This window comes from Tinamus guttatus, unplaced genomic scaffold (genome assembly GCF_059628265.1).
Source record: "Tinamus guttatus ecotype Peru unplaced genomic scaffold, ASM5962826v1 Tinamus_guttatus_pri_ptg000710l, whole genome shotgun sequence".
Lineage (NCBI taxonomy): Eukaryota > Metazoa > Chordata > Aves > Tinamiformes > Tinamidae > Tinamus > Tinamus guttatus.
The window spans coordinates 1,459,306-1,477,108 of record NW_028289244.1 but is presented as its reverse complement, the minus strand read 5'-3'; the positions used below and the strand labels follow the sequence as shown (position 1 = coordinate 1,477,108).

Below are 17,803 nucleotides of genomic sequence, written 5' to 3'. Positions count from 1 at the left end.
TGAAGTTAGTTCAAAGTTTTGAAATATCATATCCAAGAACTTCGTATATTTTAAAAACCATAATCTTAACCAATTACGAGCAGAACTTTGTGGAAAAGAAAAAAAATGAAGCGTTTTTTTTAAAAAAAGCGAAAATGCTGAAAGCAGGAGTAGGAGGTGTTATATCATTGTAGCTCTCTGAAAGCCACAACATAGAACTAAGCTTAGAAATACTGTGGCTTCAAGGTTTTGCAGTAGAAATATATTTGAAGCAGCCTAATTCCTAGTTTGTGCACTCACCATTTCTACCTTCCATACCTTTGATGGAGATTAAACACTGCTTGCAAATTATCTAAAATATACACTTTTTTATGTTGTCTAGGATCAGTCTCTTCTATTATGCATTCAGGATTATATTTCTTTCTACTCCTACAAAGGGCACAGCAAAAGCACCACACTGGTGGCAGCTTCCTTTTAGTCATTTGCTGGATCACGGAGTGCTAAAGCAAGGTCTTAAATAGACTCAGCACTTGGTTTATTATTTCTCTGTGCTTGACATTACCTTCGTGCAGAAATGTAATATCCTTCTTGACAACAGGGAAGAGGGGAATAATTGGAGGCTGCATGCTCTGACTGCTGAGGATGTTGCGGTATTTTGCCATGTTTCTAGACGGATCAAAAAGATCTTGAAGGTCTCTGAGGTGCTTTTCATACTTGCTTGGTAGCTTTTCCCACGTACCTCTGAGACGTGCGACTGGTGCTAGATTTAACCCGCTGCAAAACAGATGTATTTCATTAGCGCCTGTTAAAGGGATCCCTGCATTTCATAAAGCGGGGCAGAGTTGTGTAGTGTTTTTACAGATGAAAAATAGTTTTCACAAGGTTAACTGCAAAGCTAGGTGAATGCCGGGCTGCATCACGATACACCACTGTTCACTCTTGTGAGCAAGCAAAAATGAGAAGCCTGCAGAGCATGACTGTTTCCTAGGCAAAATGCACTCATTTCAGGTTAGCCTGCCCGTGCGATCTGCCTGCAACACAGCAGCGATGGCCACCTAACTTACATCCCATCTAATTCCCATAAAAATCTATACTAAGGAGAAAAAACAGTGAAAAATTAATGAGTTAATTATCTAATTAGAGTAGCAAGTGAGAACAGTAAACAGAGATCATCACAAATAGAAGTGAAAAGACTTAACAACAACACGTTTAGAGTATTTGTAAACGAGTACCAGTAGACAGAAAATTAAAGTAATAAATATGCTAAATCTCATTATTGTATCATCAGTCTCATTAAGGCACTCAGAATGTAAAAATATACCCAGATTTAGCTGGATATAAATTAGACATTTAATTGAATATATGCAGCCTCCCTATCATAATTTTTCACCAAGTCAGCTCAGTGAGGTTTGCAAGGATTGCAAAGTTTTTTTGTAGCTGCAAAGTGCATTCTACTCCACAGCATGCACTAACAACTTGCAAGGACAAACCTACTTCCTGAAAAGCTCAGCGGATTCACAATGGGTAACACCTTCGTTTGAGTTTGCAGAACTGTTTATAATTGCATTTTTTACAGTTAAGAAAACCTGGCTTTGACTGAGCATCTCCGGGAAGATAAACGAGCTATTTCGTACAAAAAGCCAAAAACCAAAACTATTGGAAAATACTTTACCTTATAACCGCAAACATGGAATTGAAATTCTTGCATTCTCGACAGTGGAGGGCAATTTTAATGAAATGCTTAATAATCTTCATTCTTTTGAGTTGGTTGGGCTCTGCTAAAATTTCCATGGCAACCCAGAACGTCTCTTGATTTATGACATCCTCAAACTGTTTTAGCCGAGCATTCCCTGTTTTGGAGTCCAGCTTATAAAGGTCATCAATGTACTCCGTAGGCTCAATATTCCGAAATAATTCAAAGTCTCTCATGGAAAGCTGCGTGGCAACTTCAATGGTGCTAAGCTGCAGGAGGGAAATCTGGCTTTCCCTCAGTAACTCCTGAGCATCCTCATCCGAGCAGAGCGTCTCCGTCTCCATGTTGTTTTTCAGGTAGTACCTAAAGATCAATTGAATCACAACAAGACGTCAGGGACAGTGTTCTGAGGGCTGCAGAAGTTGAACCACACCAAGGAACTTGGTTGCTTTTGGCACCAGTGAGGAGCATAAACGAGAGCACTTCTGGGTGACAACCCGGAGCGGGAGGCAACGATAGAGGTAAGAACAGACAGCAAAACCCTGTACTTCAACATCAAATGCCATCATTAGCAAGTAAAAAACAGCTTTCCCTCATTTCAAAGCCATTTTGATCTTTTCTACCTCTCTGTTAATACTATTTTCTATATAGTGCTCTAATATGCAGTAGCTTTCACCTTCAAAAAAAGGTCAGTTACTTATCCATTTGTAAATTCAGCAGTGAAATACCAATTTAAGTATGCATTAGCTCTGAGAAATGTTTGAAATCCGTCGTTAATGTATTTCTCCATTTCTCATATAAATTTAGCATGGCATGTTAATATATACATGAAATACACAATATTCAGGAAATGAAAAGGTATCTGGAAAATTCATTTTCATGCTCTAGAGCAGATCACTTAAATACAGCAAAGCCTATTCCTCACAAATTCTCTTTGTTGCCTAGAAAAGAGAACTAAAGATTTTTTTCACTTAATAAACCTACCAGTATGGATCAGGTCATCAGATGAAATGAAAGGACTTAAATTTTCAGAAAACATTTGTAGCAGCTCACATAAAAGAATTTATCTCAGGTTAGTATCAGTTCATTGCAATATTGTATCATAGAGAAAGAAATTACTTGTATCTTTTAATCACAAAGTACATATGGAAACTCTCAGAAAAAATATATATATTTCCAAAAGCAAGCTCCTACATACATTATCCTGATCTGCTAAATTTTGTTGTCATCAAGTGAGCTTAGGGTAGGTTTGGAGAAGTTTATTTTAGAGTGGAAGGGAAACATAAGACAGGAAAGGAGAGAGGAGAGTGAGAAATAAATCATTGGATTTATTTGCCTATTCATCTAACATGCAGTTGTCCTCGCTCCCTCTCCGGAGCTGTGTGTAACCTCGGAATTCCCAGTAAATGCATCTTGCAAGAAACTCCCATTTGTGCACCCAGGGAGGAAGGCAGTTATTTATGAGCCTCCCAGAAATGCACTGCAAGAATCACTGTGCTCTGGGAAGGCTCCCTTGCTAATGTGTGGCTTAATACATGGATGTTTTCACAACTACAGGCATTTAGGAGAGAAGTCGGTTGTTACTCCAGCCCATTTAGCCATCCCTCCAGAGGTATATCCAAGCTCCTATCTCAATTTAGGAGGCATCGCTCCCCCAGTGCTTCTTTCTAAGGTTTCAATCCTAAAAGGCCAAGTCAAATAAATGCAAAACGCGATTAAAACCAGGGTGCATTTACCGCCCATTGAGCTGAATCCTGTCTGCGAGTTTGGAGAACTGGTCGGGAAGCCTCCGCTGCTTGATGACCCCCTCGGGGCTCACGGAGACCTCGCAGAGCGAGTAGGTGTCCGGGGCTCCCGTCAGGTTGAACTCGTGCACCGCGTGGCTCACCACCTCCTTGGCCGTAGTGTCCTTGCTGATTATAATGTAGCAACTCTGCTGATCTGCTTTGAAAACTCGGATTACTTGATCCGGAATATCTAAAACAACAGAAGAACGTCTTTAAAGTACGAAGTTACTTCTCTCAGAAAACACACAAGGTCATTTACTGCATGACTTGACAGCCGGAAAACAAAAAACAGCAAGCAAGACAAAAAAACATGCTGGACTTGATAAACACCTATAAATATTCATTAAAGTATCCAGTCTTTTCCCTCAGCTGCAAATGAAACAAGATGATTCTTTTCTCCCTCCGTTTTCACAACAGAGTTAACCCGAGTATTACACCCTGGCCATGATAGAAGCACAAGACATCCGTGCTACAGGCATGTCACTAGGATACCATCACGTTATTATTTTGCGCATTTTTGCTGCATCTTGGAGTTTTTGGAAGCACGGCTGCCTTTTGGCTGTGAGATATGGAGGGATCTGGGGTGCCCGGCCGCTCCTCCGTGTCCCCACATGGTGGCACGGGCCAGCATGGGGCACAGGGGCCTGTGGCCTGCACTGAGCCACCTGCCACCGCTGCCACTCGTGTCCCTATCCCCAAGGGGCCGAGCTGCTGCCAGCACAGAACTCTGCTGGTGTCCTCATTTATAACACATTTTATGGATAAAAATATGGTTTTACTCAGAAAACAGCTTTATCTGAGGCAGATTAGAGCAGATAATATATTCCCATGCATCAAACATGTTTACTTTACAGTTTGATGCTTGCGATAATTCACTTTGTTCCTATTATATAACGCTCGACTTTCAAAGCAACGTTGACTGGATGAAAAACAAGGTCAAAAGCACCTTGTTAATTAAAATTCAAGGGAAGGCAGTGGTTTTTGTTTGCTTGCTTATTCCCCCTCCCCGACGCCTGAAGACCAAGCCCAGGCAGGCCGGGAAGGCCGCACGGAGGAGCGATGCCGGACGTCAGCTCTCACGGAGCCTCCACCCGCAACGGCCCCTTTTGAGAGCCTAAAGCTCCTCAAAATCCTGTCTCCAAGGCCCACGTGTCCTTCGCTCCTGCATCAGAGCCACTCGCTTTCATGGCCAAAGCCTTAGCTGGGATGAGAGCCCTACATTCCTCCTGCTGTTACTAGGCCCAGCTTCAATAACAGAGATGAGAAAGTGCCACATCCGTCCATGGAGAACGGAGCTCCCATGCCAGGGTGCCCACGGACTGCAGCAGGACACAGGGAGCCTTGGGGACAGGAGCAGCCAGGTCCCCATCTTCCCCAGGTGGAGCCAGCCCTGCTGCTAAACCATCTCCCTGCTCCTCTGCATGCCAAGGTGCCTGTGCTGGCAAAAATACTGTAGTGTGCAGCTGAAATGTATTTGAAATGGTGTTTTGCAGCCAAGATTTACTGCAACTTACGAGTGACAGATGATAGAAAATGTTCCCAGGACATGCCTGCATTTATGGTCTTTTTCTTTTAAGCATGTAAACATTAATAAAAATTACTTCCCTAGTCATGATTTGCTGTGTGGCTGCAAAACAAAAGGTGGACGTTTCAAGGCAGCATGCACAAAGTTTTAGTTAAGCACAGTCCAGCAGAAGAACAAACTAAACCTCAAACTCTCACCATCAAAAACAGCAGTTGCTGTAAAAGGGATATAAGCAACTTCACTCCCTTACAGCAAGGTCACTGAGTAGCAAAGTAACTTGCTGAAGAATATTCACTATGTCAAAAGCAGAAGTGGGAATCAAATGCAGGTCTTCTGGACCTCAATGCAGCGCTGCCATGAGACTAGAGCAGCCACAAAGCAAGCCCACAGATGTATTTTGAGGGAATGTTTACAGGGCAATCACTTTGTAATGTCCTAACAGTGACAACTGTGCCAATGAAATGTATGAAAATATGTTAGGTTTAACAGGCAAGCCATGCAATATTAAAGTCTCCAGGATGCTATACATCAAGATACTTACAGTAAAACCCAACAGCTGCAGGCAGGAAAAAAGAAAAAAAAAAAAAAGGTGTCAACACTAAATCCAGATTTAGATATTTATAAAACTTATCAAGAGTATGCAATACGCTGCCACGTCAAGAAGATTTTGATGTGCCAAATATGCCAAAAAGATGAGTGAACTTAGAGTAGAGGTAAGAAAGAGTAATTATTCACAGCTCATAATTATGCAGCAAACTGCAGAAATATTCAGGGAAGATTCTTAGAGACCATGTGTGTAGCTCTCATGCAGACAACAAGAAAACATATTTGCAGAAAAAAAGGAATTCATTTGTCATGAATATTTATGAATAAAACAGGATATACTTCTGCAGATCCCTTTTCAGGGAAAATATGCAAGTTTACATAAGGATAAGTCTTAGCCACAAGGCAGTTTACAGAATATATAATTATGCACAGAACTTGGAACAGAGAAACGTGATTCTGACTTGACATGTTTAGAGGCAGCTGCATATAACAAATACCTCCTGCAGCCACTCCATTAATGTTATTCCTACAGCAGCAGCAATGGAAAAACAAGACTATAAATCTAAGAACAGTTATTTTTTACAGAAAAATAACTGAAGAAACCTCATGTTTGTAATACAGGAGGCATTAACATTGTTACCTTGGTAGCAATAGTGGTCCTATGATGCCCACAATGCTGCTTGAAATATATATTTAAAGATGATGGGTGAAGAATGAGAGAGAGGATCATCAGGAGAACCAGTTTGGGGAAGCGATGATACAGTGAGAAAGGTACAGACACAGGCAACCCAGTTTCACTGGAGCTGGTAAACCCCAGTAATTAAAAGGCACTTTAGGTGCCAAGTTACTTTTTTATGTGAAATCACAGAAAAAGAGGCCAAAATAGTAGGTGAAAGTTTGGGCAGTTTATGCTTTTGGCAAGTCTCCAAGCTTGGAGCTTTTAAGGTCATGAGATAAATACATAACTTGCATTCAGTTCGTTTGCAGCTGGTAAAAAAATGCAATTTCCCTCCTGAAGCAGCTGCCTTATAATTATAGTCATCACATAAATCAAGCTCATGCAGCTGTTTTACCTGAAGGATTGGAGAAATCCAGAATGCTCGTCGTGGGCTGCAGCAGGTCCGGGCTGCTGGATGAGAGCGTGCCAGGAATGGGCATGATGGCCAGGCTGTGGCGGCACTGCCGCGTCCCCACGATGCTGTCGTCCTGCGACTGGCTCACGCTGCCGTCGCTGCAAAAGAGCCGCGTTCTGTTACGTGCGTCAAGCGCCTTACGCGCCCCTCGGGACGGGTGAAATGCGGAAACACAACAGCACTCGGGTGTTTTAATTACACACAGGCTTTAAGAGCATTTAAGAGCATGGACAGCAGAAAAGCATTTGAAAGTGTTCACTAGGAGGAAAAACGTATTTTGGTGTGAAGATACTAAGCCATAATACAGCAGGGAGAAGAATTACTGTTTTACCAGGAGAGTCCGACATACCTGAACAGTTTTGGAGGCAAGATGCTGAACCGTGTCTTGTCTAAAATTTTCCTGATTCTGTTTCTCCCACCAGACACAGTGTTAGCTTTGATTTTCTTGTTTGCTTTTTCACGTGGAAACATCTGCTCCACATCTCCAGGCATATCTGGGATGGAGTAACGGTTGTTTTTCTTTTCTGCAATTTTGGGAATATGTGGGATCCCGTTCTTTTCTTGTCCTATCCTGCAAAGCAGTTCTTTGAACACTGTAAGAGAAGATGCAAACACAGTGATTTCCCTCCACACTGTCAAAACTTAACACTGCACTTTCCTCTTCCCAACTCTCTGCTTCCCCCATACCTCCAGAAAAAAAATAAGCCAGAAAGATGCAAACTAGGCAGCATGTTATGTTTTAATTTAGATTTTTATGGGCAGGGGTCTTCTCCCATGCAAGGTTTGTGCCATTAGGTTCAATGGCAGAAACTCTACATGTTTAAGAAAAACAAATGTTCTACATAGTTGGGCTCTTCCAACTACTTTTAAAATTAATAAATTTTACAGCAAATCTAGTAGAGCTATGCTACCATTCACTCAGTGCAGTCAGTATTACATTAACATCAATCAGCTCAATGTATTTACTAAAAGTAATATTTATGTTATCTGAGTTTCTTTCTTGACTAAGATCCTTCTCAGCACAAATTCAAATATAAGAATGGGGATTGTTCACTGCCAACACCGGGTACTTAGCAGTCAGTTAAAAAGACATAATAGTAAACACTGCTGTTGAAAAAAACTCAGAGCGAATTCATTAAGATATATCTGAGAAATTGTCTTGAAATTATAACAATGAGCAGGAAGAGAGCTCACAATGCACTCGTAAACGTAAATTGCTCATATTTATTAAGCAAAATGTGCGAACTATCACTGCCTCAGTTATAGCTTTGACTTGTGTTACTCCATATTAGTCTAGATTACCACTGTTTCAAATTTATTTGAAATTAGGATGTTAGGTTGTCATAATAAAACAACTGCCGAGATCTTGAAACATCTTGTCTTTGCCTAGCAACAAGCAGAAAATTGTAATTAAACAAAGAAAAAGTAACAGTGAACAAGGGCAGGTAACTGGAAGAGAATAAAAACACAAGACCATCAGAAGGGCTCAGATATAAGTAGAAAGAATCTATCTTGCAGACACAGCCCTGTTCTTTCTGTAGCTATGGTTATTTTCTTGCCTGAACAGGATTATGGATAAAGAGCAGATGGTTTGACTGAGATTTTAAAGAGGTATTTATGTGTTTATATTCACATTGACAATTAAAAGCCAACATTTATATATCATACCACTTTTTATATCCCATTTTCTATTTTAGATCTAAAGGCAATTTATCCTATCGTTCTCACAGCCATTATAAAAAGTTTTACGAAAGCCAGCTTTTACATTTTTGCAGTTTCTTGGCACACTGTTTTGGCCCCCATCCCTTGGCTCCGTTTCAGCCGTCTCACATGAAGGGGCAGTAAAGCCGCTCACACGTTCCCGGGGGGATTTCTCCGGGAGCAGCGCGCTGGGCACGCTGGCGTCGCGCCACCAACGCGCAGGCCTTGGCACGCACGGATATATCCCAGCACACGGAGGCACAACTGGGGAATTCTGCACAATTTTCACTCCTAGGATAAGTTGAAAGGAAGCTGGTATCCCTAGGGCAGTTCTACGCTTAGAAAGATTGGATTCTTTTTTTCAACTTCATACATACAAAGTTATACATACACATACATGCACACACACATATAATATGAAGTCCACTCACCAAAAATGTTTGTTTTTACAGTAATGGAGAGATGTGTATTGTTCCTTAAGATTTCCAGAGCTTTTACAAACGTAATATTCTCAAAATTCTGTCCATTTACTTCCATTATCTTTTAGAAGAAATAAAAATGGAACTATTAGGAGGACAACTATTTATGAGAGATTTACAAATACTAATGTGATAGTACAGGTACAAGAAAGAACATGTCCAGAAATTATATCATCTTTGTAAGACCTGAGGCATAAAAGCATTCCTTGCAAAATAAATGTTTTGATCACCTTTATGAAATTATAACCTGTAGCTTGACATTCCTGCAATTAGGAATTGCACCTTAATCAAAACTGGATTGCACCAGGAGCTGTAGATCTGATACTAGAATCAAGGGCAGACCTTCAGCTGGCGTGAACTGTCGCTGCCCCAGCACCAGCAACCTGCGAGGTGAGGATCAGGGCCTCTACTGAGCAAATACACAGAACAGTTTGATGGCTTCACCTTACTGTATCTCCTTGAAAAAGTTTCCTAAATTAACCAAAGCCTGTCTTCTTTTCCCATTCTATTCTTTGAACTATTGAAATATTTTGAATATTTCTGAATATTCAATAGAATAGTTAACCCTTACGTAAATTTAAAGCTGAAATATAGTATTCAAAATAAAATATCAGTCAGAGGTTTACTGCTAAGTAAACAGTCTAATCTTTTTGTTGGAAATTCTGGCTCACCAGCTGCAGTATTTTTTTATTAAAATAAGAGCTCAATATTTTAATTTCTTTTTTTCTTTTTACCTGATCACCACGCTTAAGTCCAGCTTCTGCTGCTTTACTGCCCATTTCCACAGTCTCTACAAAAATACCAAAACCTTTATCACTTCCTCCAAGGAGGCTGAAAAAGAGTGGTGAGTCTCTGGAAGGTTTTTGCAGGGTAATTTGTCTCCATTTTGCTTTGGCAGCACAAGCAATATTCAGCAATCTGAGATGGCCTTTCATTTTCTGTAACCCAGAAGACACACAAAATGAATGTAACGCTCCTTTTACTAGAAATGGAAAAACAGGGAGAGGAAGAAAGGGTGACAGGAAAAGATCTTATGATCCCAAGTATCTAAATCCTACTAAATAAACCTTGTCCCCTTCTGCAGTAATACCAAGACACGCAAACGAGTGCCACATGTGCCACTTTACATGGGGTTTGTATCGAACGTGCATTTTAGAACAAATATAACCATACAATAAGTCACCTGCAAACGGCTATTTTATAGACTACAGCATTTTAGTCACTTGTAATGCAGGAGTTATAAATAAAAATGCCTGGCAGCACCACGCCGGTCAGTCTTTTGGGGTCTCACCGTATTTTCTAAGTTTTTTTCAAATTCTTCCAGAAATCGTGTCATTGCAGGATCTCCTTCAAAGTCATTAAAATGGTTGTTCACCCACAATAAGACCACTCTGGTAACCTGTGAAAAAAAGATTTATATAAAGATAGCTGTGTTTTTTCTTCTTTATGTTTTAATCTATAAGTAAATAAAAGAATATGACAAAATGCTGTTTGCCACAGATGAATCTGTTCAATGAGCAATAACCATCATCCTGTTCTTTTTCTGGATTAAGGCTCCAGCCTTTCAAATTTATCAGAGTAAGTCATTTATACTTGAAACAGACTTTTTGTCTTTCACTATAATTGGAGTTTAATGAATTATAAAAACACAATAATAACAAGACGACATTGGTCTCATCAACTGGTACCTCCAGGTGCACAAATCTATCAGTTATCTTTTCCTTCACGTCATTTATTAAATGCATCTTTTTAAAGTGTCTCAGAGGTATAAGGGATATAGACTTAAGGAAATTTCTAGGAAATATATTGTGATAATAAAAATTATCTTGTAAGCCAGTTAAATTTTCTGGCTGCCTTCGTATGGGCTCCAGAATTACTTTACCATTCATAATAAAGGCAGTCTGCCAGCTGCTCTATCCATCCATGTTATACAAAAATGCTTATCTATAGCAGTTTCTCTCTTCTAAAAATAACTCCAGTTTTATTTGCCAAGACAGACTTTTTTTTCCCCTTCCCTTTCTTCCTTGCATACAAAAGTGCTGAACTTCAACTTGTTAAAAATATTATCCAATAAACCACTAATCACCTGGGTGGAAATAAAGGTGTCTCATAGCTAAGATGCTAAAAAACAGTGCTAAATAGCCAATTTTATGCAAAGAAAGAAAATGTCTCCAAAAGCACTTGAGTTTTTAGATCTCCCTACTGGTAAATTATTGATTTAAATCATTTAGAATTTAAATAGAAACGCTTTACCTGGAACTACACCATCTTTTCTAGCTTAAGAGTATGAGAAATTAGAATACTAGAAGAAAGCTGTAGATGCTTAAATAGGAGAATATTCTTAAATAAGAATCAGAGAAGCAGTGACTATAAGGCCCCAGACAATTTTCAGTGCATTAATCGCTATGATAGTCCTTTGGGTTTCCTTCAGCTCAAAGCTAGAACACACAAAACTGCTGGCTAACAGCTTTACTGCCATATTTCTTAATAGTTTTTATGTGGGTGGAGTTCCAAACCATGAACACTTTCCCTGTGTGTGCACACACTTGCACAGAGCTTAACCTGGCCCTGCTTACAGGAGATATATTTTTTTTTTTAATCAATTGCACCTGCCTTGAGCACAGTTTACTTCAAACACAGTTTGCAAAAAGAAGCTCAAGTGAAGTGTGCTCAATGCACTGAAAATCGTTAGCAAAGAAAATTATGCAAGACAAACACCACGGTGCTGTGAGAACAAAGCTGAAATGCCTGAGAAGTCACACTTAATTCCTCTGAATTTCTGGCAAAAAAGGAGTTCAGAGACTGGCATTTGCGTTTTAAAATTAAATGCAAAAACATTTTGGAGAAGAGGAGCAGTGACATAATTTTGAACAATATGCTATATGCGTACGACAACATGAAGGAACATTTCTTTATACTACAGAAAAATACTGTGCTTAAAAATGAATCAAAACAGCTGCAGTATAATTTTAGTTTATATTCTTATATATATATTATATATACGCACACACACACACAGAGGCACAGAGACACAGACAAATAAACAGACTTTGTCACTTCAAACTACTAATCTCTCAGTTTGATACAAACCTTATCCCTGAGGCTGTCCACTTTGAACCACTCCAGGAGCTTATTGCCAACTTCTAAGGGGCTTGTTAGAAAAGTTCTGTACGTTAAAAGGAAATCTTCTATGTAGGTGGGATCCACAATAGAATGTTCTTCTATTAAATGCATGATGAGTCGCTCAGGTGTTGCCTTAAAAAATTAAATGCAAGTAGTGATTGACATTTCCTACTGCAGATTTGCTCAAATATAAGCACTAAACCATGAAGAGCATATTCTCTTTTCAAGTTTCAGTTATGGTAAATTCAGAAAGAAAAATACAAAGATTTTTAAGTTACATGGGTAATATCTGGCTAGAAAAATTAGTAACGTTCCATAATTTTAATTAAATGGCTAACTTTCTTTTCAGATTCAGGAGGTGCATGAGGTGCTCTCTAAATAAAACCTAAATACCTGTGCTGAACAGATCCTGCTCTATTAAAGGGACGATATAACTTTATTTATATAATAATATAAACTCCTTTCAATCAAATCTATTGCGCTAAGATTGACAGAACTGAACAAGTGTTCCAAATTCAACCCCCAAAATTATTATTTTTTAATTAATAACTAAAGGTTTAATAGACGAATGGAAAACTAAGCAAAGAAAGAAAATCACCTTGATAACTATGTGTCCTTTCCTGGTGCCGCTGCGATCCAGCTCCCTGTGTTCCTTCACCATAACAATTTCTCCTTCCTCCTCCACTTTATGAGTGTTTTTTTCCACGTGGTTCAGAATCCTCCAGTAGTCTTGCTGGGCTATACATACAAACTGCCCCCCACAACACGGCATCATTAATAAATACCCAAAACATAAATATATCCCTGCACCTCCTCTCTGGGATGCTTCAACACCATCACAGTAGCAGTTGAGAGCAAGCCCAGGCTCTTCTGGCCAACTACCAAAGCAAACATTACGAACAGAAGACAAATTGAGCTGATCACCATCTTCTTTCACTATATGGGCTACGCATATGGAAAACAAAGTCTGTAAATAGAGAATCGCCATATCCACTGTTTAACTACTCCTGCACGTCACACGTGCTTACGGAGCATCACTAGGGTTGACTCTGAGCTTATGCTTCAGCACAGAGCAGAAGTTCCTCTTTCTCAGGAACAGCTACTAAAACAGTGTGCAACTAATTCAGCACTAATTCAATGTCAGCAGAGCTTCTTGTCCACCAAATGGCAGCTTCTTTTTTTCTGCTCCTACCATAAAGATCATGCCTTAAGATGAGAGTGTCCTGGTTTCTTTTATAAGAGGCTTAAAAATGAGATAGTTATATCAAACTGTAGTCTAAAAGTATATGAAATGATTACCTGACAATCATCAACTTTGGTTCTAACCACGCCATTCATGTACTGCTTGTCCAGAGACGGAGTAATCCCAAAGCTATTGCCCATACAGAGGCTCTCGCTTTTCCCATCAGGATAACTGATTTCCACTGTGCCATTTAAAATAACATACCAAGAATCGAGCTAGAGGGAACAGAAATAAAGCGTGAGGTTCATCCAACAACATTTACACACTCTCCACATTTCAATGCCCTTCTCCGAGAGGCTTATCCTCACGGCCTCAGGTTTGTTGGCATCACAGCACATAAATATTTTGCAGTATCTACTTTGTTAACGGGCGCAGAGCAAGGCAAGCAATAAAGATGACTGCAACAAGAACAAATTCAACTCCCCAGTACTAATTTGTAGGGAGTAAGGCTGATAAATGGATTGTTTTTGAAACAGTTGGATTAATCACAACAAAATATTTATACTGCTTAGTATAAATATTCAGGGTAAGAAAAGAAGATTTCTCTGATTTTTCAGGACAACTTTTTGAGAGTCCCCCACCCCCAAGTGCCCCTGTGGACCTGCTGCCTGTGGTGCCCGAATTACGTTGCGCGCGGTACTTACTTCTTGCCCATCTTCCAGTATGATGGCTCCTGCCTGCTCTACCACTTCAAATATCATCACAGAGCAAAGTTCTCTTCTTACAGACATAGTCATGTTTGCAAAGGCGGGGAGCTGGTGCATAAATTCCAATAATTGCTCTGTTGGATAAAAGAAACACAGCTATGAAGCCTGCAAGGCCTGGGGCCTCCTCACGCCCTTACCCTGACAATTTGATTAAACATACACTCAATTTAACATACCTCAACAGGTATATTAAACCTCATAGCTACGTTCACTGAAAGAATTGCTCAGCTGCTATTACTACCTGTGGCTAAATAAGCCCAGGAGGCACCTTATCCAGTGGTGGGAGCTCAGCCCTCTGTCCTGATCGTGCTGGCATTGACTATGACGGCAGCAATTTAGCTAACTGTAAAAGCACTTTGACTTCAAACATTCGGAAGAATTAAAAATATCCTTACTATACGGTTAATTATAAGCTTGTTAATAGCACGAAATGATTTTCCAACATTTAGAGAAGTAATCAGAGAAGAAAAAGTACAGCACAGCCAAATTTACCACTAAGCTAATACCACTTTCTGGTTGAACTTTGTGGCAATCTTTTTCCATATTAGATCTTTTGCAGTTTAAAATTAAGCATGCCTGAACTGCAGTATTAGTATGTTCCCTTTGATACTGCATAACAAATTCATCAGTTCCAGGTAGTCAAAATCACCTTGGTACTAATTCCACCCTTTTCTCAATAGATAGGACCACTGCAGTACTTCACATCTTAAGACATCTCAATATCGCAAATGCTGTTTATTTAAAAATTACTTTGCTTATCCATACAAAACTTCTCCTAGGTATTGGAAGAAAATCATCAATTAACAATATCATTAGAGCAAAACATTCCGTAGAAGCAATCATTTATAATTATGAGGACATACACTTAACACTATGGATTAAACAAATTTAAACAGACTTCTCTTATTGGTGTTACCATATACAGTTTCATATGGAGATGTTTTTTTTCCTCACCAATATCATCATCTGTTTTATCTGCAGGCTCTTTCTCAAGGCACTCTCGCACAACATCTCGCCCGAGAAGCGGGTCTGAAGTTCTGTCAATATCTTCATCTTCTTCTTCTTCTTCATCTTCAGAGTCTACAGGTGCTTCTGGAAGACCTGTTAAATCAACATCTCCCATCTCACTTTCTGTAGCCTATGGAGAAGACATCCAGCAGACAAAGAGTTCAATGCCACTACTTTCACTATTTATAGACTTATCTTAGGCATCTATACTAAATTCTATAGTTAAAGGAAGGCTAGCTTAAATACAAAACCATTGGCATAAAATAACATCATGCTACATGAATTACAATCATCACTTCTGAAAACAGAATTAGCATATTAGGCCATTTGTTCTCCATCTTTATTTATTTTTATATCTAATTCTCTTTCCCCTCTGGCTCCACTGAACTAGAAGCTTCATAATCCCATTAATATTAACAGTGTGACAATGAGGAAAAGTAACCAGAACGAATAACTAAAATTAAAGGGATTTGCTCTTGCCTTCAATTTCAGTACTATTATATGTCAGAATTATAATGCATGTTACAGGTACACGGGTTGAATAGATACATCTGAGAAAAGGAGATGAAGGCGACTGCTTTTTCCACTTTGGGCCAATTCCCCGCCTGTAAGGTTTAATCTTTCTTGTGAATTCCCATGAACAAAAGTTTTTCAAAATTTAAGAATTTAAGAGTAAATACTATCACTAACTTTTTTTAAAAAAAAAAAAGGAAAAAAAAATCACCTAGTTCAATAACTACATTGGCTACCCAACGTCCGTTGAAATATTTCTACTGTCATCAATAGATGGCAATAGAGATAGCACGCTGAAAGGACATGTTAAGGCAATGGAAAACACAATCACACAAAAGTCATTTAAACTTTACATGTTTCAACTGCATGAAAGTAACTTTCTAAATAGATGGAAGGAAAAGAAAAAGTAAAAAAGTACTTTCAGTTTTTCAGGCTCTACAAAGCATTCCCTTAATCATTTCTTTTTAATTTAAGCCAGCATGCAAATGACTTTTCTCTTTGGCTTATACTTTTGGGATTTGAACAACAAGATGTGCCAGGGTAAAGTATAAGACAGTGATGGAGACGTGCACCAAAATGCATGATTTTCAAAGAGAAGGAAAAATAAAAGCCCTGCAGTATTTGCTCTTACAAAACCACGACAAACCCTCAGGATGTTCGGAGGATAAATCCATGCATCACCCTCCAAGTCCACAGGCCTCACAATCAAGGCCGGGGTTTGGAAAAGGCCCAGTCCTATGAGCAATAGTGAAATTTCCATCACTAGATCACCAAACACTCCTCTAACTTGCTTGTCACCGTGGCAGTTCTGATGTGCTTCCGGCAGCAAGGGCTAAGCCTCTGTGCTTTATTTATTCTCATTATCCATTAATAACAATTATTTATTTTTTATTCTGTTAAGGATAATCCTTTCAAATAAAAATCCAAAATATCCATTTTATTGAATAACAAAACCCCATAACGAGGTCAGACGAAGCCATAATGAACAGCAGCAAATACAATGACTTTAATAGAGATGAAAGTACTAGATGTTAACACAGCAGTAATCCTAGCAACTGCATTTTTGCACTAAATTAATAGAAACCCTATTCTAATTTTCTATACATGAACTCCCACTGGCATTGGCAGAAATTGTGAAGTTGTGAATAATTTTTTTTAATGCAGTAAATTACATCGTTTTATTAAAAAAGAAAAAAGCACAAATGGAGAAAGTATCACTGCAAGGAAGCAGTGCTGCCCTGGACCAGGGCTCCACCAGGTACAAATAATTAACCACTGCAAACCTCGGCCATGGCTGAATATTAAAGTAGTAAATAAAAAATCAGAAGGGTTATTTTGCTCTTCCTATGCTCCAAGTGTTTCAACTAGATCAGTAACTCGATGTAATTATCGGGCGGGTATTTGCCTGCAGTTTGGAGCAATCTGACCATAAGCTGCTAACTGGTTTAGGGGACACAGTTACATCATAGGAAACACCAATTTTCAGTGATTTAATCACAGCAGACTGTGCTGTCTCCCTGTTCCCACACACTTCAAGCTGATCTGCTAATGCAGCTCTCAATACTTTGACAGATTCAGCAGCATTTCTTTCTTTCTTTCTTTCACCAGCCAGAAAAACATTGGTTTTTACATGAAACCTTGGACCTTCCAGCTTGTCTTCATTTTAATAATTATCCATTAAATCTGAGAAAGAAGGCTCCATTGATTTAACAAGTGTTTTCTTCCAAGGAGGGTAACAATATACAGGGTTAAATCCTTTCACATTACATCACTTCACTGGCTTATGTAGCTCACATCAACAGCTCTGGAATTAAGCCCAAGTGCAAATTGTGCTTGGAGAGTCTCAGCAGCACATGATCAGCACAGCATTTTATTCAAGGACTTTTCTAGCATTTCTTCATCAAAACAGCCACGATTCCCACTAGCTTCCGCAGGCAGCATTAGCCTGAGCACTGCACTAATTCCCACCCGGCAACCCCAAGCGAAGGCACTGGGCTTCTACAGAAAAGTGATTTTACCCCACAATTTCCCTGTGTATCTTACACAGGATGATAAGTCAACCTCCTCTTTTCCTCCTTTTCAAGCTGCTTCAAAGACACGAGACCACAGGAAACCAGCACTTTCCTGCCCGCTGGCCGGGCACGGATAACGCAGCCGATTCCACAAAAACCACTGGCAAGATGGGATCAACATCCCCCTGTCCGTCCTTGCCAGCACTGCAGCCCTCCATGACCCACTAATCTACACCCGATTTCAAACAGACCCAAAAACCTTTAATAAGGTGCACTCCCTGACGCATATTTTATAGATAATCCATTTCAGTATCAAAATCTTAACCACAACCAGACTTTTTGCTATGTAACGAT

General features: G+C 39.4%; 1 protein-coding gene across 2 annotated transcripts in view; it reads right to left on the bottom strand.

Moving 5' to 3' along the window:
• Positions 1–344: 344 nt before the first annotated feature.
• Positions 345–17,803, bottom strand: part of RAPGEF6 (Rap guanine nucleotide exchange factor 6) — an 82,262-nt gene continuing 64,803 nt past the window's right edge. Inside the window, exons 8-21 of one of the 2 annotated variants that reach the window (XM_088536921.1) lie at positions 14,871–15,054; positions 13,854–13,990; positions 13,266–13,424; positions 12,565–12,717; positions 11,934–12,098; positions 10,135–10,242; positions 9,578–9,781; positions 8,796–8,904; positions 7,013–7,256; positions 6,604–6,761; positions 5,526–5,540; positions 3,409–3,649; positions 1,652–2,035; positions 345–753 (exon numbers count right to left, since the gene is read on the bottom strand). In XM_088536921.1, coding sequence (XP_088393047.1) covers positions 480–753; positions 1,652–2,035; positions 3,409–3,649; positions 5,526–5,540; positions 6,604–6,761; positions 7,013–7,256; positions 8,796–8,904; positions 9,578–9,781; positions 10,135–10,242; positions 11,934–12,098; positions 12,565–12,717; positions 13,266–13,424; positions 13,854–13,990; positions 14,871–15,054 — 2,535 coding nt within the window. In that variant the 3' untranslated portion in view covers positions 345–479. Of the gene's footprint in view, positions 754–1,651; positions 2,036–3,404; positions 3,650–5,525; positions 5,541–6,603; positions 6,762–7,012; positions 7,257–8,795; positions 8,905–9,577; positions 9,782–10,134; positions 10,243–11,933; positions 12,099–12,564; positions 12,718–13,265; positions 13,425–13,853; positions 13,991–14,870; positions 15,055–17,803 lie in introns of those variants that run through there. The other variant, XM_088536922.1, reaches the window with a different exon arrangement.